Raw genomic sequence first — 23,997 nt, 5'->3', positions numbered from 1 at the left:
TCATTCCACCTCCCCAATTTGACACCTGATAAAAATTCCCTTCCTCCAAAGGAGGTATCACATTGCCAGTATTTGCAGGTAGGTGGGAAGAGCAAAGTGAGGAGGAAGGGGGGGAGAGGAGGATTCCTTCACTCCCCTTGTCTCCACAGCTTTACATTTACTGATATTGAATGAGAGCAGCTATGATATAAAGCTACACCTGCCCAAGCCAATCTCCGAGACAGTACATTTAAAACGAAAAAAGGACTAGAAGGGTTAGCAAACTGCCCCCCAAAAAATCACCGCCAGGTGTGGGGGGGGACATGTAAGAGTTGAGACAAGAGTGTCAAAGAACCACAAACACAGTTTCACCAACTGCAGTGGATACCATGTCCCAACCCCAGTGCGACACTCTAGTGTGCTTATATCAACTGGCTCAAGCACATCACTGTCTGCCACATCTCTACAGTCTACACTGAAAGTTCTTTGGGGCAAGGGACAGTCTCATGAACCCATTGTTCTAGGCAGAGAACACATGCGTACTGAACCCAGACTGGGGCCTTTGGCACAGCCTTGCTATAATTAACACCGGTTATTTTAATATTAATATTTCTAATTGTAGACAAATCCAGACACTGCAGCAGCAAGATTATGTTTAAAAAGAGGGTTAAAAAATTGCTCTCCCCTGTACTTTAAAGCATTTTTACAAGAAATGCTACCTGGTGTCCTTCACAAAGCCAAATTCTCTCACTTCCATCTCTTTCACAGTCGTGTAACCCCAGTGACAAACACCTGATTTGCACCACTGAGGATAAAAATAATGTCCATATTTTGCAACTGAGTAATAATCTGGGTTTTTCCATGAGGAGCAGAAACTTTTTATGTACATTTGTTGCAAATACACTCTTTTCCGCAACACAGTCTACTCAGTGCTCAGATAGCTGGAGCCAAAAGTAAAGGAATCAGGCTTTTGGAGATGCAACTCCAGAGAGCTACAACAAGAGATTGCATCTGTTGCATTACACCAAGATCTAATAGTTGTCTTGTTTCAGATGACATTTCCGGGCCCATGTTTCAAACAAGTTCGGTGTTTGAAAAGATTGAGTGGGTAATTGCATGTAACAATGGCTAATTACTGGAGACAGCTGAAAAAAGGAGGTCTGCAGAAAACATTTTCCATTTAAATTTTTCCAACCTGCCATACTGTTATATTCAATTGCTTACACAATTTCTTCACTTGCATTCATACACACATTAAATATGCATTTTGGGTACCTAATTTGTTTAAAAGCCTGGTCCTTGATCTTATCTGTTGTAGAAAATGAAAATGTGACTACTCTGATATATCTGCTCTTTCAGACCAAGCCTCCCTACATTATAGTATCTGTATAGCACAGAAATGCTGTATCTCATGAGGCTCTCTCTCAGTAAGTACAATTTTACAAACAAAAGGAAGGGAATGCAGCTGGATAATACAATAAAATAAGGAAAGTAAGTATACAAGTAGCTTTGGAGGCATCAGATACATTTCAGAAAGAAACAATGTTTAATTTATAAACTATTCATTGAAAAGCATTTCAGAGTGGTAAAGGAGGCATTTTATATAATCTATTAGTTTTAGTCTCCCAATTCTCTCAGTGTGCATAAAAGTTTACCACAGGTACAAGAAGTTATTGCTGCAGTCAATTTTCTACCTTAAAAATACAATAAAATTACTTAAGCCGACAATCATTATGTTTACTAATTCTGTAGAATAATCGCATCTCTGCATAGCATTAAAAACAGGAACTCTACTATTGTTCTCTACTGTACCAAAGAAGAATTCTAATATATAGAGATAATAAAACCAAAAGCTGAAAATATTTACTGAGCAGCTGTTTTCTGTCTCTATTAAAAATCTCTTCCTCCTCCCCCGCTAACACCTCTAACCACATAATTAACATCCCCTTAGACCTGTCTGAGTAAGTCATTGTTTTTCTGTAGGAGACTCTTTTCACTTGATCTGTTCTGAGCTCTGGTAAGCCTGTCAGCTGGATTGTCACACAGCCCACAGGTGTCATATCACATTCACACACATGTTGTCCTCCTTTTACTCCCTGCTTCTGATAATACCTCTACACCCCACACCCTTTCATATCAACACATGCACACAGTCTCTCCCTCTCACACACACAAACATGCACAAAACACAGACTTATTTTACTACAAATGTATATTTTACATTATGAACACATCCATGTTCCAGTATCAATCTTGTTCAGATTCTGTCTCCCAAACACTGGGAAGGAAACACACCACGTTCTTTGTAACATATAAGCCCATTTAAAATAACTGGTTATGTTAAACAAAAAACACTTGGCAACATTTGAAAGATTGATTTTCCAAACTAAGGTTGTGCATCACATATGAGACCCAACCCTTTAACCCTCACTCATGTGAATGTTTCAGAGTAACAGCCGTGTTAGTCTGTATTCGCAAAAAGAGAAGGAGTACTTGTGGCACCTTAGAGACTAACCAATTTATTTGAGCATGAGCTTTCGTGAGCTACAGCTCACTTCATCGGTGAATAATCCTCACCCACTCAATACGCCCCACTGTTCTCAAACAAAAAGAAAAGGAGGACTTGTGGCACCTTAGAGACTAACCAATTTATTTGAGCATACAAGCTTATGCTCAAATAAATTGGTTAGTCTCTAAGGTGCCACAAGTCCTCCTTTTCTTTTTGCAGATACAGACTAACACGGCTGCTACTCTGAAACCTGTTCTCAAACAGAAGTACTCATAGGAGTAACAATTACTCCTACTAGTCAAGATTACAGTAGTGCCCCCCCATCATGCACAATATTGTGCACAGATTATTTAATTTGTATGGGTGAATTTACTGCTCACAAAAGCGAACAGATTAACAATACTTGTTGGGCTGGGTATTTCGGAACATTCCTATACATCTTTGTCCATACACATCAGTTCAAACCTCATGCCTTTGCTAGACCAATGTGGGCCACGTGGATTGTTGAGACCTACGCCATCTGTAGCCACAAAAAGGCCCAAATTGAAAAAGAGCGGCAGCTTCAATTCTGAATTTTATTGCTTCTGTTCATTTAAATCTAATCACGAAAATCAAATTCATTGCTGTTTGTGGTCTAATTGGCTCTGATGCAAAAAGCAAAACAAAAAACCTTTGAATTCTGAGTGTTTAACACAACAGACAAAACCATTTTCTTTGATGTTAATACACTGTTTTAAGTCAAAGTATGTACACGACAATTTTACCACGACAGATGTACGGACACATAAAACCACTAATATGTTAATTAATGTAAAAATGCACTGTGTTTAAAAAAGATCACAGAGTTTAACCTATCAACCTATATGATTGAGTCCAGTATTGGCAACTTTATATTAATGTGTCAGTCTGTGATATTAGGCAAATGAACACAGGCCACTTTTCAAACATTGGTCCAATAACTAACTTCAAATTAAATAATTTTCAATGTAGACTAAAGGCCTAAAAGGCTTTTTAAAATTAGCTATGGACAAACCACATAGTGAACTAGTTGTCCTTTTCCCTGTGTTTTCCAGTTGTGTAACAGAGCATACCGCTTTAACAGGCTGGGCAAGTCCTTAATTTAGTCCTTGCTCTACAGATAAGTAGAAGCAGAAAAAGATTAAATATGTTTGCACAAGAAACCTGTTTATATGGTGAAAACCATATTTAGAAGGTCTTTTCTAGTTAAAGATTATTTGGACATAATGTACAGATCTTCACCAGATTGCAATGACTCCATGTATATTTCTCTCTCTTTTTGCAAGCATATAGAACCTTCTACTAATTTTCCTGTGCTTTGTAACATTTGAGGTTTAGTAAAAGGAGCACTAAAAATCACTTGGGGCACAGCTTTCTGTGCTGGAGTTCTATTCTAAAATTGTCTCATCAGTCTGATATCTGTATGAAGAAACATCTAACTGTCAGATAATCTCCACTCAAGAGCACTTTGCGAGTGTTCAGATTATTCTATAGCAATAATCCATGACACGGTCCATAGGTTCTGGTGCATGCCTCTGGTGTATTGTGAAGCACAAGGCCCACTAACGCATAACCAGAGTGGCTTATGATTATATTATTTAAGGATAGTTCATTTCTTTTACCATTTTTATTTTTAAATTTAAAGGGGGGTTATTCAATCTATCAAACATCAACCATTATGAAAGGCCATTACTTGAAAAAGAAAGAAATTAGTAGCAAAAAATGTTATAAAATACACGTCTCTACTATTTTCAATATATTTGATCAGTTTAGCTTTTACGTTGGAAAGCAAGTTAAAAGTGGTGCAAAGGAATTGCACCACCCTCTGCAAGGTGCTTGGCTCAGCACTAGAGCAACATGGCGATTGAAACTCTCCTCTGGACAGAACAGTGGCTACTGCTCTGAGGAGAACTTTAGAAATTGAGGCCTTCACTCCACAGTACTGTGCTCAGAGTGTGTGATGCCCCAAAGAAAAACAAAAGGGCCTGAGCACTAATGGGGCTTCACTTGGGGAAACTTACTTGTCTGTTCTCTAGCAACACAAGGAAGCAATGGAGAAAGTTAGAAAAAGAAGGGGGAGGGGGGGAAGGCTATTACTCCATTGCCATGTATGCCCAAGGGGACTAAGAAGGCAATTCCCTAAATGTTTACCTTGCCTTTCTAGGCAAAGTGCATGAGGCACAGATTTTTAATAACCCTGGGCTGTTCAAGAGGGGGTACCCAAAGGTGCATTGCGCTCACAAAAAGCCACAGATATTAATTGGGTCTCTGCCTGAACTCTAATTCTGGGCATCCTTGCTTATTCCCTCCTTTCTCAGATTTTGTAATCTAGGTAAGATTTCAATACGGCGAGACATTGCTCCAGCGACTGCTTCAATAAGAGCTATTGTGCCTTTCGAAAGTTTAAGGCAAGGTGAAAATCCCAGTGGGAATGCCTTTGAATAGACCCTCTCTGTTATTTTCTACATGCTGTATTTTGCACAACCTATCAGAAAGCAAAGGCACTATGTCCACAGGAAGCAGAAAGAGAAAGCACAAGGGACACTGCATTTTACCAGCTTGAAGCTCCTGGGGTGCAGAAATTACCATTCTTGCCAAGAATTGGTACAATAATTGACCATTTTAATATGTCTATATTCAGGTTGCCCCATGGTCAATACTTTACCAGCGTTGAAGAAGAGGAGTGCACTTACAAATATATTTCTACTAATAATTACTATCTATTATTTGTATCATGGTAGCATTTGGGAGCCCCAACTGAGATCAGAGTCCCATTGTGCTACATTCTCCATGAAGACATAGTGAGGGGCAGCCCCCACCTTGCAGAGATTACAGTATAAACAGACTTCTGGACTTTGTTTTTACAGCCTGATCTCATGTTAGGACCTGTAATAACTGCAGTTCTTAACGTGTAAAGTATTGGTGTAGTCTCTTTCTGTTCACTTAAGAGAACGCAATGTACACATGCTAGAGAGCCATTTAATAGCACTGTGATTAAGAGTTTATTATGTTTTGTGTTTCCGTTGGGTTTTACCTTTCCATTAAAGCACTTAGTGAAATGACTCAGACATTTGTGTTCTGTAGTTGATCCATGAATACAGCCTCACAACACCATTCACAAACAGCAAATTTTTACCAAGCAGCAGCCAATTGAAAACTGCTCACGAGGAAGGGGGGTGAACTAAATGAAGGTCTATTGGTGGGCTTAAAGTTCTGGAAGATGAAAGAGGGCATAAAAGAGGAGTTTACTAGAGTGACAGCTACCCAAATGAACCTAATGGAAGTCAACACCACACTCTATAGAGATCTTAGGTGGGAGGTTCCTATAGACCAAAGGAAGCCTTCATCCATCTGGAAGGAGGAGCATGTCTTTAGCAGATCAAAAAATGATAACGTTCCCCCCCTTCAAAAAACCCTCCCAAGACCCCTTTTCCATTTTGCCACTACTTGCAAAAAAAAAAAAAAAAAAAAAACAATCTTGCATTTTTGACCATCGGACTTAATTTCCTGTTTTCGCTTTCATAAAAGATTGGTTTTCAAACAAATCGGGGAAAAAATTGACAAGCTAATCATGGCTTAGTTTTTCTTTTCTACATGCCTCATTTGCTTCTCAGGCAACAGTCATCTGAAGACTTTGATTTCCCTCCTCCTTTTATAGCCTAGCTATAAAAAATTGGTTTTCTTTCCCAATCTCCTCTCCTCACTCTTTTCCATTTCTTGTCAAGGTACACCTCTAGTCTCTTATCCTCCTTTTCCATCCTTCCCCTGTGACATCTGGAATTCAATGGTGAAGCCTCTCTTAACCCCGTGTTTCAGATTTCCTAATCACCACAGTTACAAGTTGTCCAATATATTTAGATTTAAACACACAGAACTGAGAATCATAACTGATGTCCTAGCACAGTGGAAACAGTACATCAAGCAAAGAGGAAGACACTTTGCTTTGAACCTCAGCCAGAAGCCAGAGCAGTGAAGAGCTGAGAGGGCTGCAGCTCTGACAGCTGGAGATTGGAGAAGGATTGAATAAATCCAAGATAAATTTTAACTCTGCTAAATTATGTTTATCCCATCCACCAGTAGAGATGGTCAATGTCACACTGGCTTCCCCCCACTCCCGCCTCAAAGCTGGCAGGCCACTAGTACCAGCTAAACAGCCAACTCTGTTTATTGAATTATTTTTTTTTATTTTATTAGCTTCATTACTATTTACATCACTCTTTTAAAGTTTTAAACTTTCTAGGAGTTGGTATCTCTCCAAAACCATTTGCAACTGGCTGCAACACCCATTGAAAGAAAGGCTTCTGTCTAGTGTAGCTACAACTCCCATGGAAGGGCACATCTACCAGGCTTGCAACAAAGGCTGGAAAACTGTTACACAACAATAGCACTGGGGATAAGGTAAGAGGTGCACCAGGCTTATGCAATATTTCATCTATTAAACAGGGAGCAAGGAGGGTTTCTGCGGGCCACTCCCCATTTCACTTTCTGCTTGGAACCAGAGAGGTTCTGCTCCCTCAGAAAGATGCATCTGCCCTTGCCATAGCAATCATGAAGCCTCCAGTGGAGCCATCCCCAATGTTCTGACACAGCCCAGTCCGCAAAAAAAAAAAAAACCCACACACTTGTTTCAGTGCCCCTCCTGAATGGGGATGCTTTCCTGAATTGGGGCCTACAAGTTTAAAGCCAATGGAAACAAGATAACCAAAATAAAACCGAAAAGTGATCTGTGTTTCTCCATCCCCCCTCAAGCGCATTTCAATGCCATGCAGCATGCACAGTACAAACCTCTCACTATACGCTAAGTTTAAGGGACAGATCAATGGGAGTTGAGTGCATGCACCAAAGCCTAGAACTTGGCCTTTAATCAGATTTACATAGAAGAAAACACTGCAAACCATGAAATCCAGAGCAGAGGCTGAAACGACATCCTCCACTACCCCCGCTGTGCCCTGGCACCTTCTATCAGACTCTGGTCTGCAGTTCCAGCAGAGGGAAGTGTTACTAACCATTTCAGTTCTCTCCTCGGTTTTCTTAGTTTCAGTCAAGACTTTACCGTTTATCATGGGGATCTATTCATTAAGCTTTAACAAAAGCACAATAATGAAAGGGAAAAAAAGAAAAAATTTCAAGGACTTTCTAAGAAAATACATTACTTGTTTAAGGCCTTTTAAAAAACATCTTATTGACCCAATTCACTGGTACTGTTCTCTTGCAGCCATCATAATCTGTTTTACAAATACATGTTCAGGGATTTTTTTTAAACAAATCATTATTTGCTTGGCATAAACAGCAGTCCTTAGAGCTGTTACGCTCATGTTAATACAGTTTATTGTGCCAATATTCTCTATAAAATTCTCCTTTATTAATCTAAGGGGAGGTGGGAGGGAATTCTAGGTCCAGTTTTTAAGAAGCCATTTTAAAAAGGGATATCAACTTGAAATCTAGTCAATTAGGGGCTTCACTGCTAAAAATGCTGTGTTTTTTTTAATCTCAGGAACATAAGTCTAAGATGAAAAACAGAATAGGAACTATACCTGTCCATGAGTACCTCTGCCACTTTCCCATCTCAAACACTTTTGATCTACTGTGTAGCTGAGTGAAAGACTTAACAACCTGGAAACTGACCAATTTGGATAGACTTGAAAAAGACTAAATCCAAGTGGTGTCAAAAGCCCAAAGTCAAAGAACTGAAATAAAATAAAAAGGAGCAAAAAACAGACACCGGGGCATTTATAGTAACCTTAGGTGCCACTTGTAAAAATACCAGATAAAAAAAATCATTGTGATAAACGTAAGTTAGTGTCTATCTTTTTTGTTAGCTTTTTTTTTAAAATAAAGGATTTAAAATTTTTTAGCCCAGTGAAAAGTATTATTGCCTAGTTAAAATCCCCAGAAGATAGGTGTTGACAATGGAAATGGTGAAAGATACAAAGATCCTGATCCTACAAGATACACCACACAGGCAGACCCCTGCATCTCCGGCTCCACAGAGGTACAGAATCACAACCTAAGATGCCTGCATTGAGGCACTAGCAATAATGTATGCTGCATACACAGGACTGAACACAGGCTAAACATTCACCTGAATTATAAAGTCAATACAGTTCATGGTTTAATGCATTATAATTATAGGACAGAGTTTCAGTACTTGGCCTCCTGGCCAATTAAAATAGCCATTGTGATAAATTCTCTAGCAAGTAACTCAAAATAGTGAGCACAACATAAAAAAAATGCAAGTAAGAGGCGGTCAAAATGGACATGGAGAAGGTTTTTTCCCCAGTTATCAAATTCACTTCCCATTATCCAGTGCTTGAATAATTCTTTTTAAAAAAAGTCACAGAAAAGAGGTTCTGGTTGTGAAATGTACAGCAAGGAACGTGTAGCAGACCAGGCTCTGTGAAAAAAGAAAAGCAATACATTTCCTGCATATAAATTAAGCCCATCAGTGTAAAGACTATGAAAAGGGGATATAATTAGAGAAATATAACAACTACTGTGGGTTATTTTATTCAGTTTATTTAATTAGCTTGAGCATAAATCACTCTTTTCACTTCATTAAGATGAATCAAACTGATTCACGTGCTTAGGAAACATTAGATGTGGTCTAAGAGCCAACTTTCAGTTTAATTTCTGCTCATTAATTCACTCTTGTCTTTCTATTTTTTACTCATTGAGGTCTTGATTCCACAATGTCATAGGCAACTGCATGACTTTAAGCAGGTGAGTAATTCCATTGTGTTAAACTGAATAGATTCATTTATATGCTTAAATTAGGCACATGAATAGGTCTTCACTGAACTGAGGCCTGACTGAAGATCTGAGAGCCATTTTCAGAAACAACAGAAAAGCTGGAAATTGTTGAAGAGGTCATGGTTACTTTCCTCACCCTACCCCCTCACCCACACACTACTCCAAGCTGGCCTACAAATTAGGTCCCTGATCCAGCAGAGATGTGCATGGGACTATTTACAGGGGATAAACTTCAAGAGATGACTAAGTCTCTGCAGGATGAGAGCTCTTAAGTTTGACATTATTGCACACAGACTCTTGCAGCCTCACTATTATTCATAATCATACCACGAAGGATTCACTTTTTGTGGTCAGTTGAGCTTCCATAAACCCAATAACCTTCCTTTAGTTCTGATTGCTACTCGTTTAACTAACAGGCTATAAATGAACTAAACACCAAAACATTTTTCCTCTTAGAAAGGCCTAAGAACTGAAAATTTGTTTTGCACACACCCCTAGAGTTTAGAAGAGGTAATGTTTCAGAAATTACTTGCCATAGGCAACATTTCACCCCAACACTTGCTCTTAATTAACACTTTTATTAGTGTTACAGGAAGAAGCAATGTTAATAATATTCTTCCTTTCCTTCGTCTCTCTTGCTTGTTGAATGTGTCTTGACTAGGGCTGTCAATTAATTGCAGTTAACTCATGCACTTTTACCAATAGAATACCGATTGAAATTTATTAAATATTTTGGATGTTTTTTGACATTTTCAATATTGATTTCAATTACAACATAGAACACAAAGTGTGCAGTGCTCACTTTATATTTTTATTACAAATATTTGCACTGTAAAAATGATAAAAGAGTATTTTTCAATTGATCTCATACAAGTGCACTCTTTATCATGAAAGTGTAACTTACAAACGCAGATTTTTTTTGGTTACATAACTGCACTCAAAAACAAAACAGTGTAAAACTTTAGAGCCTACAAGTCCACTCAGTCCTACTTCTTATTCTGCCAATCGCTAAGACAAACAAGTTTGTTTACATTGATGGGAGATACTGCTGCCTGCTTCTTATTTACATTGTAACCTGAAAGTGAGAAAAGGCGTTCGCATGGCACTTTTGTAGCCGGCATTACAAGGTATTTATGTGCCAAATATGCTCAACATTCATATGCTCCTTCATGCTTTGGCCACCATTCCAGAGGACATGCTTCTATGCTGATGGTGCTCGTTAAAAAAAAATGCATCAATTAAATTTGTGACTGAATTCCTTGGAGGAGAATTGTATGTCTCCTGCTCCGTTTTACCAGCATTCTGCCATATATTTCATGTTATAGCAGTCTCGGATGATGATCCAGCACATGTTCGTTTTAGAACACTTTCACAGCAGATTTGACAAAACACAAAGAAGGTACCAATGTGAGATTTCTAAAGATAGCTACAGCACTCGACCCAAGGTTTAAGAATCTGAAGTGCCTTACAAAATCTGAGAGGGACGAGGTGTAGAGCATGCTTTCAGAAGTCTTAAAAGAGCAACACTCCCATGTGGAAACTACAAAACCTGAACCAAAATATCTTGCAACGCCAGTTACAACAGTGCCAGGAGAATGCCTGTTCTCACTTTCAGGTGACATTGTATACAAGAAGCAGGCAGCAGTATCTCCCGCAAATTGTAACCAACTTTCTTTGTCTGAGTGACTGGCTGACCAAGAAGTCGGACTGAGTGGACTTGTAGGCTCTAAAGTTTTACATTGTTTTATTGATTAGGGGTCTGGAACACATGACTTATGAGGAGAGGCTGAGGGAACTGGGATTGTTTAGTCTGCGGAAGAGAAGAATAAGGGGGATTTGATAGCTGCTTTCAACTACCTGAGAGGTGGTTCCAGAGAAGATGGTTCTAGACTATTCTCAGTGGTAGAAGAGGACAGGACAAGGAGTAATGGTCTCAAGTTGCAGTGGGGGAGGTTTAGGTTGGATATTAGGAAAAACTTTTTCACTAGGAGGGTGGTGAAACACTGGAATGCGATACCTAGGGAGGTAGAAGAATCTCCTTCCTTAGAAGTTTTTAAGGTCAGGCTTGACAAAGCCCTGGCTGGGACGATTTAATTGGGGATTGGTCCTGCTTTGAGCAGGGGGTTGGACTAGATGACCTCCTGAGGTCCCTTCCAACCCTGATATTCTATTATTTTATTTCTGAATGTAGTTTTCTTTGTACATAATTCTACATTTGTAAGTTCAACTTTCATGATAAAGAGATTGCACTACAGTACGTGTATGAGGTGAATTGAAAAACAATATTTTTTGTTTTTTACACTGCAAATATTTGTAATCAAAAATAAATATAAAGTGAGCACCGTACACTTTGCATTCTGTGTTGTAACTGAAATTTATATATTTGAAAATGTAGTAAACATCCAAAAATATTTAAACTAAATGGTATTCTATTGTTGTTTAATCGCGCAATTAATTGCGATTAATTTATTTAATCTCTTGACAGCCAGAGTCCTGACTATACTACACTTCTAATGTGTAAGGATTCTGCATTTTCATTGTAGGCAGGGAATTTTAACTAGCTGCTTCCTCAGGCACATGTTTGTCTCTAACACTTGAGCTCTTCAGTGGGATTAAGATACAAAATTCTCTGCCACTGGCTTCTTTCACTTTATTCTGCAAGTACAGTTGTTCCACAACTATTCCTATATATGGGGCATGCTTCACAAAACTGCATTTGATTAACTGGTGCTGTTCTCATTACAACTAAGTAGAAAACAAAAAAGTTACTAAACAGAAGCTTTTTAGATAAACCTCTTTACTTGCTCAAGATTACTGTTGAATAGTAAAATATGAAATTGCTATAGTTTTTTTGCATGAGTCAGTTTTGGGCAGTTTGTCTATTTTTAAAGCCTCACTGTGTGAGTCAACTGAATGTCATGAAACATTTAATGGAAAACAAACATGTCTCTGATCATCATATCTATTATTGATTAGTGTCTCTCTAACAAAACATTAGAATTTAAAAAAAGGTGACTTCCTCTCTAGGGTTTTAGATAGTTACATAAAAACTTTCTTACTGTTTCCAAATAGACATAAGAGCCTCAAGGGTCTAATCCCTTCCCTTTTAACTCTTTAGAGAAGTCAAAATTTTTAATCACTGCATGTTTCATGCATTTAAAAACTTTAAATATAATTTTATGTTTATGTAAATACTTCAGAATGATATAAAAGTTCTAATCAAGAAAAAAAACTGATTAAAAAACCCCAAAACACAACAAACAGAAACACAACTCAAATTCCCTTTCTTCATGGCCCTCCACTAAAAACCGCTGCGTTTTCACAACTTTGTAGTCCATATACAACTGAAATAAAAGTAGTTGAAAGCTAACAAAATACAGATTCTCTGAAGCCAACTGAAAAGCTAAACAGGCAGGCATTATGTGGTAATTTCAGCAGTCTAACTCGTATAGAATAGGATTGTTGAGTAGAACAGACACCTTCATGAAGCTCTGTCAACCAAAAAAGACAGAAAAAAGAAAAAAATAGTAGTTCTGGTACTCTACCTGCCCTTGAGCTCCATGCGAGTTTTTGTGATTTTACAATCTATATATTATTTTGTTTCTGCTTGTTGCTGTGTGAAAGTCCTCCAGAAACAAGGGAAAACACCGAAGGGAAGAGCAAAACAAAATATAAAAAGTCCTTTCAAATTCACACAAAACAAACATTTAAAAATAAGAGAAATAATATAACTTTTTTTTCAATCTTACCTTAAATTTACAGTAATCTTTGGGGTTACCTTTAACATTTGACAAAATGATTTTTTTACACTGATAGTGTTCCCTGTCTTCCTGCAAAACTGTAATCCTGGGTATCATCTAAAACTGGGAGTTCCAGTGAAAACTTGGGGGAAATATGAAGGAAAGAGGACAAGACGACAAAAACAAGGAAAACTTGATCTCATAAGAACGGCCATACTGGGTCAGATAGAAAAAAAAGGTCCATCTAGCCCAGTATCCTGTCTTCCAACAGTGGCCAATGCCAGTTGCTCCAGAGGGTATGAATGGGTTTGATTTTTTCCACACTCCTGATATAGCTATGCCAGCAAAACTTAGGTTACTCTTCTACAAGTGACTCTTTCAGACTGACTGCTATATTCAAAATTATTTCTAAACAGAAAACTAGTGTTATTCTGACATCAAAATCCTTTTAACCACTAAAACATGAGATGGTAGGGATTGATATCATACTTGTAAACGCAGTGCCCTGAGCATCTCAGTTAGGGGGGAGGAAACGGGTACTTTGTAATTAATATTATGCATGTATAATATGCACACACATCCCAGCTGCTAAGACAACTGCAACATGAAAGAGATATTCATACTGTGATAAATTAACACATCATCTGCTGCTTATTGCTCTCACTCCACACAATATTCCAAGCAAAAAAAATAATTACTAAAATTAAGAACTCTACTATATGACTTTTTTAAAATGAGGACTTCTGGTTACAAACTCAAAGAGTTCTTCCTGGTTGTGTGTGTTTTTTAATAAAAAGCAAAATGACGCCAGAATGCAGAAACAAGACTTTTTTATAGCTCTGAGAATTGACTCTTTTGTTGTCACTCAAGTTAAATATTAACGTATTGGTTGGAGAAAGGGAAAAATTAAAGCAGGAACATGATTTCCATATAACCTGATATTTAATGCTGCAGAAACAACAAAAACATAAACCTAATCTTGTGAATTGTTAAGTTCGTGTTTTAGTAAATGATTCTGTTTATTTAGTGCAACTAAGAAGGACCAAGCTCAAAACTATATTTAAACATCACCTAGATCTAAACCAGCCCAGAGCACAAACATACTTGCATGAATCATATGATAAAAGCCTGCCTATCTGAACTCTAAGAGCAATATCAGTTTGACCATGATTAGTTCAATGAATTCGTATTAGAAGGCACTACAAAGATGTACTGTAGCCAGAATGAAAACGCTGCCTCTTGACTGGTAAAGTGCCTCCCCAACCTCACATCCCTGCTGCAGTACTCCTCACTTCCTCCCTCCCCATCTTGCCTGCCAAGAGCTGTTAAATAGTCGAGTGCACCTGGACTGCAGTATAAGGCAGTGAAATAAAAAAATGTCAGCATCTGCACTGCATAACAAGATACCCGCTTCTTAAACGCTCTCTGTATCGAGAAATGCCCTGAAGGAAGAATAAAAAAAGAAAGCTGTGTGCAAAAACCATCAAAAGTGGAAGGGTGGAGGGAGGAGCCCAATCCTGAAGAGACTTACGCACATGCTTTAACCTTGTGCAGCCAAGTAGCCCCATTGAGTTCCATGACACTATTCACATGCTCAAAGTTAAGCATGGGTGTAAATCTTTCCGAGACTGGAGTCCAATACTGGGTGCATCGCCTTCAGTGAATCTACTTCTTCCTGTCAAAGCCCTTCCCGATCTAGCTGCATCCTATCCACTGTAGGCCTGGTCTACACTAGGGGGGGGGGTGGATTAACCTAAGATACGCAACTTTAGCTATGGGAATAGCATAGCTGAAGTCAACGTATCTTAGGTCGACTTACCTCACGTCCTCACAGCACGGGGTCAACTGCCGCCGCTCCCCTGTCGACTTTGCTTCTGCCTCTCGCCGTGGTGGAGTACAGGAGTCAACGGCAGAGCGATCAGGGATCGATTTATCGCATCTACACTAGACACAATAAATTGATCCCCAATAGCTCAATCACTACCTGCCGATCCAGCGGGTAGTGCTGACGTACCCTAGTAACTTATCTCACAGTTGACATCCACCATCATTCAGCCCAACTCTAGTCTTCACTGCTGAATTTCCCCTTTTCTTCCTCATGTTTAAATCATCATGGAAGGAAAACTGATTATACCTGCCCAAATTTAAAAGTATGGCATAAAAGGGGCCTTCTGCAGTAATTATATAAACATAACCTACAAAAAACTGTATATATACTCATTTTTAAAAAATGTTAACATCTAAACAGAATGGATTTTTCTGTGGAGAGATTTCCTATACAACATTTTGTTTAACTAATATCTGAAAGGGTATAAAGTGAGAAGCAGTATCAGCATCTATTATAGGCTTATCTCTGGAGCAACCTCAAGTGGAAAGTGCAAGTTCCAGAGCGTGTGTAAAGAGAATTGTGGAATGAAGGCAAGATAGATAGATGGCATGAGTGTGTGTGGCAAGGATAAAGCTAGCAGGGAATGAAATGCACACATTTGTGTCAAACAAGCAAGTTATGAAAGCATGTTTCAGACCTGGCCTTTAGAAGGCTGTAAAAATGCACAGGAACAAAACAAAAGCAGAAACCAGCTAAGCAGCATTCTCACCAGAATAGAAATAAACACCACATACAAATAAAACGTGGCCACCTTGTAAAGAAGTTTTTCAACTGAAATTATTAGAAATAATCATGTTTCATCTCCCTTAAGAGTGCAGTTGATTTGACTTGGTTTTAGGAGATAGAGTGCAGAGAGATTCCCAGGTCATTGTGTCTGTTTGCTCCCTGCATGGCTGACTCAATAGAAACAACATCCTGAGATACAACAGAAAAGACAGACCTGTGGGATACCCAACGTTCATGCCTGCCGATTCTTCTTTTTTATGACAGTGCCATAATATTCAGTACTTACGAAGACTGAGAAATTGTTTTTACCCGTTTTCAAACAGAGACTCGGTTTTGCAAATAATGATCTTGTTTGCAGTGGCGCTTCCCACCACCATGTAGGAATTATGCCGTTCACCCCTGATCCCCCCATGCAGGCACACACACACAACACTTAGGGAGACGAACTGTTTCACGCTTCATAACTTGGTATTTTGGGAATATGGCTGTGCAAGACAAAAAGAAGAATGAATACAGAGTCCTTAGCAATTTATAGTTTCAACAAGCTGTTACATATAGGGCTTGAAATGTTTACAAGACACCTATCGGCCTGAGAAAGGAGATCTAGTTTTTCAAAAGGTTTTGAAAGCCTCAACTTTCAGGCGGCCAACCTGAGCATCTTTTAAACAAAAAATAAAACTCAGAACCACACAGACCCAAGATGCCTCTAGCTGGAGATCCAAAAACTGAGGCACCTAAAATTTTAAGCCACTTTCGAATATTTGGACCTAAATCTACTAGCCAGAAGCCCATATAAGCTATGAGGAGCCCAGACATTTAGGTGAAGAGGCAGCATCCTAGTGACAGCCCCAGTACAAGTGCTGGTAAGGAGCAGCAGAATGGTGGGATTCTTACCAGAGTATTATCCGTAGACCATACTTGGGGTCAGTAGCGCAGCTGGGGGGAAGTGGAGCAGCGGCTGCTCCCCCACCGAGCAGAAGTGGTGCCTTTTTAATTCTTTGGTGCCTTTTAAATTTTTACTCCCCCGGTGGTACTCCGGGTCCTCGGCGGTGGGACAGGTGGCACTCTGGGTCTTCAGCAGCACTTCGGCGTCGGATCCTTCACTCCCTCCGGTCTTCGGCGGCATTGCCGTGGTGGTGGGGGGCCCTTCAGTGCCGAAGACCAGAGCAAGTGAAGGACCCGACGCTGAAGTGCTGCTGAAGACACGGCCTGCCGCCTGACCCGCCGCCGAAGACCCGGAGCACCACCGGGTGAGTACTAGCAGGTGGTGCCTTTTTGCCATCTCTGCGCCCCCTGTTTTTCCCACCTGGCTACGCCACTGCTTGGAGTCTTGCTGTATCGCTCACATCCGTCTCTGGCTACTAGGTGTCTGATGAATTTTTCAGCTTTACTAAGCAGAAGAAGAGTGAACCTGACCTGGTCCTAATTAATTTTGTTCCTGGTCACAGACTTCTGAACAACAGCCATGAAACTGACAAGAGACTTGTCAGTTTTACTCTGCCCACACTTAAAGGATGAGCAGCAAAGGCATTGAAGCATCTAGGCTAGAAACTAGAAAAATAAAAAAGTTGGTTGTACAGAAATCAATAGCTTAGTTTACTCTCATTCTTCAGGGAAAGTTACTGGCGGGCAACTCCCCTGCCCCGCTTAAATGTTAACGCCTAAACAGAATGGATTTTCCTGTAGAGAGATTTCTGATGCAACACTTAGTACTGTATACACACATTTACTCATTACAGTGATCGTCGTTAAAAAGTTCAGCATCCCCAAGAGTTAACACACTACGTTTACCTCTCAAGAAATAGACTAGGAAATAACTGGAGCACCTCTTGGCACATGCTGACTTTTAACTGATGAGCATTGTCCTAATGCTCACAACAACCGGTAGATTTCTGACTAAGAAACAGTGAGAAGTTCAGTGAGCTGCCCAAGGCCACATAACAAGCCAGCGCACAGCTAGGATTAGAATTTAGGAGTTCTCTGGTTTCCAGTCCCATTTCTCTGTTCAACATCCTCCAAAATATGAAATCACTTGATTGCTGCACATATGGCCATGTGATATATTTAATTTCTTCAACTTGTGCACATGGGCAATAATAGCTTAAATGAAAAACAGGTCACTTACTGAAGCACAAACTAAGAAAACCCACTCGTGATGTCAAGCCCTTCACTGCACCATCACCACTCACATCTCCCATGAAATCTTCTCACCAAGGTAAAAGAAAAGAAAATCCAGGGTAATAGATACTGGTAAATCCAGGTAAAGTAATACTGACTGTGGTTCACGGTCACCCCTCCACACCAAAGAAAAAGCAGTCCGTGGCCTTCATTAACTCCCTCTCCTATTTAGAAAATAATCTGTCTTCTGTCCTTAAACGCCATCTAACTCAGGAAAGCCTTCAGCGATTGTCTCCCTCAAAACTAGCCTGTTTGAGAGCTCTCTCTTACCCCAGTGCAGCACACCAGAACTTAAACACAGGAAAAGGAAAGAGGAGGGATATCAAAGGACCTTTTCCATGCAGGAGAGCACAAAATGTCTGCTTTGAGGACAGACATCACTGTTATCCAATATCACTCAAACAGAAATAATATCACAACCACAATGCCATCAAGTAAAATGACATGCCTAACTCCTGCTGCCAAAACACAAGGCACATCCCTTCTACTCCACAAAGCAAGTTCTAGCCATGATCCCCCTACACCCACCCAAGAGATGTCCATAATCACACACTACCACTTTTCTTCATGGTGTGTTGAGGTTACCTCCTTATAAGCTGTGTTGAAATGGCTTGATATAGCTTTATGGCAGGGAGCCTTGGAGCTCAGTACACGAGAAGAAAATTTGCACAACTCTGACATGGCAGACTTGGGAAGAGCCCAGTTCACTCATCTCATAGTACCCACCCTAAGACAATACCAGATACCCTAGAGTTCACCATTTGAGTACTAACACAGCCCTGTTCCTTCAGCACGCCACATTAACTCTGGAAACCCAATGCCTCTCTTATAGGGCACCAGATATCCGTCAACAACTCCAATCCTGTCCAATCACTTAATCCGATGAAGTAAGCTGTAGCTCACGAAAGCTCATGCTCAAATAAATTGTTTAGTCTCTAAGGTGCCACAAGTACTCCTTTTCTTTTTGCGAATACAGACTAACACGGCTGTTACTCTGAAACCTGTCCTTATTCAGTCAGTCTGGTGGGGACGGGAGTTAGGCACAGATTTATTTCCCATATTACCTCTTATTTATTTCCCATATAATCACCCAAGAAAATTACAGTGTGACCACTGGGACTTCAAGCATGTCCTTGAACTTGGAATTAAACCATGCTTTAAGGCCAGCTAGAGGCCTTAAGTTTTATGCTAGATCCTCTCTCAGCACGTTGGAATATTAAAGCAATGAACTGATAATGCAGACCTGTAAGGCATATTGGTCAGTGATCGCACAGAGGAAAAAAAACGTGGAAAGGAAGGCATCTGTATATTAGCAAAGTAATGCACTTTCTGAAGGAAAGAACCCCGCCTTGTACAGAGACAGACCGACATGTTTAGCTACCAAAATAGTTCAACTCCCACCTCCATTCCCACCTCCCAAAGCCTCAGTGTTTTCCCCACCATGAAGTTGACAATTTCATCAGTTCCTGGTCTCAAATTGGGGGGGAAAAAAAAAAAGAGTACAGCAGTCAGAAATGTTGCCAATACCAAACTTCAATTTAGATATGCCACCACGGGCAGCCGGGCCCGGGAGGAGCGGGGAAGGAAGGGAGCTGTGCTGGGACTATCCCACAGTAAAAGTTTCTCACTTAGGTATTTCTAATATGCCCATTGCTGCAGTCTATATGCTAGAAGGCAGGTAAAAGATACACTGAGTTGTGAGGTTTCCTCATAAAACCATTTTAGCATGTTAAGAAAAAGCAACACCCAAAACACCGACTTCCAAAATCTATGGTAAACAACACTCATTTTCTCCCAACCACAAAAAGTAAAATGGGTGCTCTGAGAGCTCCCTTTTTAAATAAACATACAAAAAAGCATTCCTACCCAAGGCTGGGAGGTCTGCCGGGGTTTCTTTCAACAGCATTCAAGTGACAGCAACTAGAGTTAATTATTCTTTTTCACACTCTCCCCTTCACAACCTCACAGCACATTCCCAGCCTTTGCCTACTCAGCAGATTCACATACAAAAACCTGCTACCATTTTAGTCTGATAATTTTTCAGATCGAGGAAAGAAACCAAGTGCAACCGTAATATAGATCCAGCTCAGCCACCTTTTACATACTCTCACCCTAACTATAAGCTACCACAAGTGCCTTTTTTTGCACTTGGTAAGATACAGTTAAAGAAAAAGCGAGTGCACAAAGAAGATAATGAAGGAAGTGATAAACTTGCTGCTTTGAAAAGGAGGTTTGATAAGGAGTTATTAACTCAACGTATTTCATGAAATTTTCCATTCACAAGTTTATCCTGAAAAGAGATACTACGTTTAACCTTAAAATGCAGGATTGTCATCCAGACACATTTTACCATAATCCGATTTTTAAACTGACTAGCAAGCTGTAACAGAGGAAAATGCAGCTCAGTAGGACAACTGGGGGACATTAAAAAACCCCTACAGTGGAAAAAGTTTATTTATTTCCTTACCTTGATTGGGCAGCCATAGTGAAGTTTATAATGGCAAATGTCTTCTGTCCATGAGCCCCTTCCCCCAACTTCCCTCCCTACCCCCCAGCCAAAAATTTATTTGCCATTTGCTGATACTTTTGCTCCGTTTCCTGGTTTCTGTAAATTTACCCACTCCAAAATGTCACTGAACTCCCTACTCCCAAAGACACAGGTTCCTGAGTTAAGTCTCTCTAGTTCAGTATTGGATTACACTAATTTTGATAGACATCCGGGCATTCAGGGCCTCTTTTGGCTTGATGCATTCCAAATCTACAGGGAGTTTAACCAGCTCCCGAATTTTCAGCTTCCCAGATTCAGCAATTCCGGTTTAAAAGTTTAACACTTCCTAAAACGCTCATCAGCATTACTGTAACACATCAGTGTAAAATGTTGTTCTTATTCAGAAAAGAAGACTTTTTTCCAGCTCTACTCCCAGATGCCTAAACAGCCCAGAGCAACCCCTTTTCAATAAAGTTTTCATGGTACAATCCACCTCCTTAAATGGACATGTTATTCTGTCAAGGCAAGAAAACTGAAGGATTGGATAAGAAGAGAACAAGCCCGGGTCACTAGCCTATCACGGATGAAACACCCATTTGTTTTCTTTGCCAGAGACTCCACCTGCATGCTCATAAATGGGTCGGTGCCAGATCCCCAACACGACTTACAAACACAACAGCAAGAACACAAGGTTCCCTGCTGCTTAGCACTCTAGACATAATGAGTGTGTTTCATGGGATGAGGAGGAAGAGGGCAGAGCAAAGGTATATTTACTAAAGAGGAGGAGGAGGGGAAGGTACTGTATAACATGAATTCCTCACTGCCACTTAAGTTTTTTGAAAGCTAGCAACAAGAGAAAGGCTTTATTCTGAGCATGATATTGTTCACACAGTCAACTTTTTAAAGCAAAAATATAACCAGTCCAGAGAGACATTGTTAATGTAAGTTATTTAAAAACTGGATACATAATATAAGTTGCAGGTGCCAATACATGGGATCCCAGAATTAGAGAAAAATCGTTTTCTCTTTTGTATTAAGACAAAAAATAGATTTTTCTTTTGGGCCTCAGTGTTGCATAGAGCACAATGCTGTATTGGAGACCTTGAGGCATGTACTTGTTCATAAAAAAGTAGCACCTGCCCTTTGCTCTGGGTGCTTCTTGACATGTTTTAAAACAATTATAAAAATAGTCTACTCCAGTAATTCCCTTCAACCAATAATTAACACACATAATCCAGCAGTCACAAATATATTTAAGATCCTTACAATCTCCTACAGCACAGCGTGCATACACAAACACTCCTCTCTAACATAACAAAACTATTGGTATTTGTGTATTTCCAATATTAAACAACAACAAAAACAAAGAGCGCTTTGAAAGACTGAGCTGCTACTGAGAAAGTTTTATTTATACAGCATCTTAGAAAAACAGGAAATTCACCATTTGTAACAAAAACTATATATAAAAATATTTAGAACAGGACATAATTGGAAATGGATGACTTAAAACATTATAGCAGAAATACCAGCAATAGCTGTTGTTAAAGGACACTTAGTAGTTTCCATTCTACCCCATTCTCGGTTGCATATAAAACTTTCAGGCAGAAATAATTTTCTACTCCTGGTTAAAAGTGAAATAATTTTTTTGGAAAGTCAGAGCCAAAAAAAAAAAATATTGCACATTGCAGAAGAGGTAGATGATATACATTATACATAAATAAGGGCCTAAATGTGAAAAAGTGAGCAGTGACTTCTGGGTGCCCAACTTGCAACACTTTAACAAGGTCTGTGCTGAACATTAAAAATTGACAGACAATGGTTTTGGCTGTATATCACTGTCACTAGTCAGTTGGGCCAAGTATTGCAACTTTTACACAAAATAAATAACTACAGCTAAAACAGCTTGTCACAGTTCAGGTCATCTGCACCTGCATCTTCCCCCTTATGGTCCACTAAGGGCACCTACTCAGGTTCCCAGCTCCTAAGCCATGATCTGTCTTGGGCTGAGACCTGCACCTCTCCCCCTGCTGACCGGGGGTTTTCCAGGCAGCACAGTTCCTTGCCTACACTGTAATATCCCCAGCAAGTCAGGATGCTAACAGTCCAATGTCTGCCCTTTGCTTTCTCTCTGAAGGCTCTGATCCAGGTAATGGCCCACAGTCATAACTTACCACACAGCTCTTTCTAAGCAAGCACATTTATTCTTAAGACAAATAAATTCCAGAGAAAATGTATAAAAAAGAATAAAAGAACCTACATACATGCTAAAAAGTTTGCCACAGAGGTCACCCCACCTCCAATTCTGGGTTCTGGTAAGTGTCAGTTCTTCCAAACCTTACCTAAGGATTGCACCCCCTCCTTGGACAGAAGGTCCTGACTGTTTCTTGGATCAGAAAGAAAGCTCTGAGTCAGTTTAAACTCAGGCTATTTAACCAAAAGTCCTTTCTTTGTCTCTCAGTCTCTGGAGAATCCAGTTTGAACAAGCATATGGCAGTCTACTCAGGTGGTGGTACTTTTCTGGAGATTGCAACCTGAACGTATTAGCCTAATCACTCCACAGGAGCCTTAGTTCTGGGGGAGCTGTGGTTACCCTCCCCCATGGAATTACGTACTATCACTGGCCCACAACGGTACAAAACCTTAATGCAGAAAGATCTCTCTCCGAGATACCGCAAGAAATTGCCACACAACCGAGAAGAAAGTTGACAACTGGTTACGAAATTAGCCTTCACTGAAGAGCTGCATTTAAGTTTTTCTGGGGAAGACTTAGTTTTGGTTTGACCAAAGTCTTGCCCTTTGTGCATAGGCCCAGTACACACATTTACAGAGGGGATTTGTGTGGGATTTTGTTTTTAAACTAAGCTTGTAAGAGGTATGGTTAAGAATGCTGTGTTGTATATTCAAGTATGGCTAACTTGCTTGACACTCCTGAGGGAATTCTGTACTAAAAAATAAAGATTCTGCAAGTTTTGTTAATAAATAAATGTAGGGGCTTCAGTATGGCAGAGGGGAGCACAGATCACTGGCTGCATGGAGAAGGGAGATCATCCTGCAGTCTCCCCAACCGCGGGACACAGACTTGGCAGCGAGGCTGCACCTGCCCCGCCCCACAGAAGCACCAGGTGTGGACAGGCAGGCTCAGCCCAGCAGGATCCAAATGTGGAAACACTGAGTGTGGGAGGATCCAGGTGCGGGGTGAGAGGGCTGTGTGGGGGGCAATCTGGGTGCAGGCAGCTCAGTGTGGGGTTCCAGATGCAGGGGCAATGGGAGTCTGAAAGCAGGGTCCAGATGAAGATGGTTGAGGCTCAGCAGGGAGGGTCCAGATGCAGTGGGTGGGGCTCGGTAGACAGGGGTCCGCATGCAGGGGGGGTGAGAGGGCTGGGTGCAGGTGGAGGGGGGAGGACTTGGTAGTCGTCCAGAGGCAGGGGGTGGGGTTTGGCAGGGTAGGGGTTCGGTGGGGCAGATGCACAAGGGTTGGGTTGACATTGGAGCAGCTCCCCATACAGTGATTCCTACCCCGACAGCTGAGGAATGATGGGGGCAGGAAGTGGGGTGGGCTGCAGAGCTGGGGAGGTGTCTGGGGGTAGGTCTAACCTGGCCCTGGCTGCTCCATGCAGGGGAAGTGCAGTCTTCCCCCTAGCAGCTGAGCCTGGAACAGGGTAGGAGCCACTGGCCAGAGCATGGGGCTGGGGAGAGCTGGGTGAAGGGGGGCTCCAGATGC

At 40.5% G+C, this 23,997-nt stretch overlaps 1 protein-coding gene across 4 annotated transcripts in view; it reads right to left on the bottom strand.

The window, feature by feature from the left end:
- The window catches only part of AFF1 (ALF transcription elongation factor 1), a 166,229-nt gene that overhangs the window by 115,873 nt on the left and 26,359 nt on the right, over positions 1–23,997 (bottom strand). Inside the window, exon 1 of one of the 4 annotated variants that reach the window (XM_077815000.1) lies at positions 20,256–20,707. The exons of 2 other annotated variants lie outside the window; for them this stretch is intronic. In XM_077815000.1, coding sequence (XP_077671126.1) covers positions 20,256–20,272 — 17 coding nt within the window. In that variant the 5' untranslated portion in view covers positions 20,273–20,707. Of the gene's footprint in view, positions 1–19,654; positions 19,754–20,255; positions 20,708–23,997 lie in introns of those variants that run through there. One more of the 4 variants, XM_077815001.1, reaches the window with a different exon arrangement.

The sequence above is a fragment of the Eretmochelys imbricata genome, chromosome 4 (genome assembly GCF_965152235.1).
Source record: "Eretmochelys imbricata isolate rEreImb1 chromosome 4, rEreImb1.hap1, whole genome shotgun sequence".
NCBI classification, from domain to species: Eukaryota; Metazoa; Chordata; order Testudines; family Cheloniidae; genus Eretmochelys; species Eretmochelys imbricata.
Note: the sequence above shows the minus strand (reverse complement) of the source record. Positions and strands in the feature narration are given on the sequence as shown.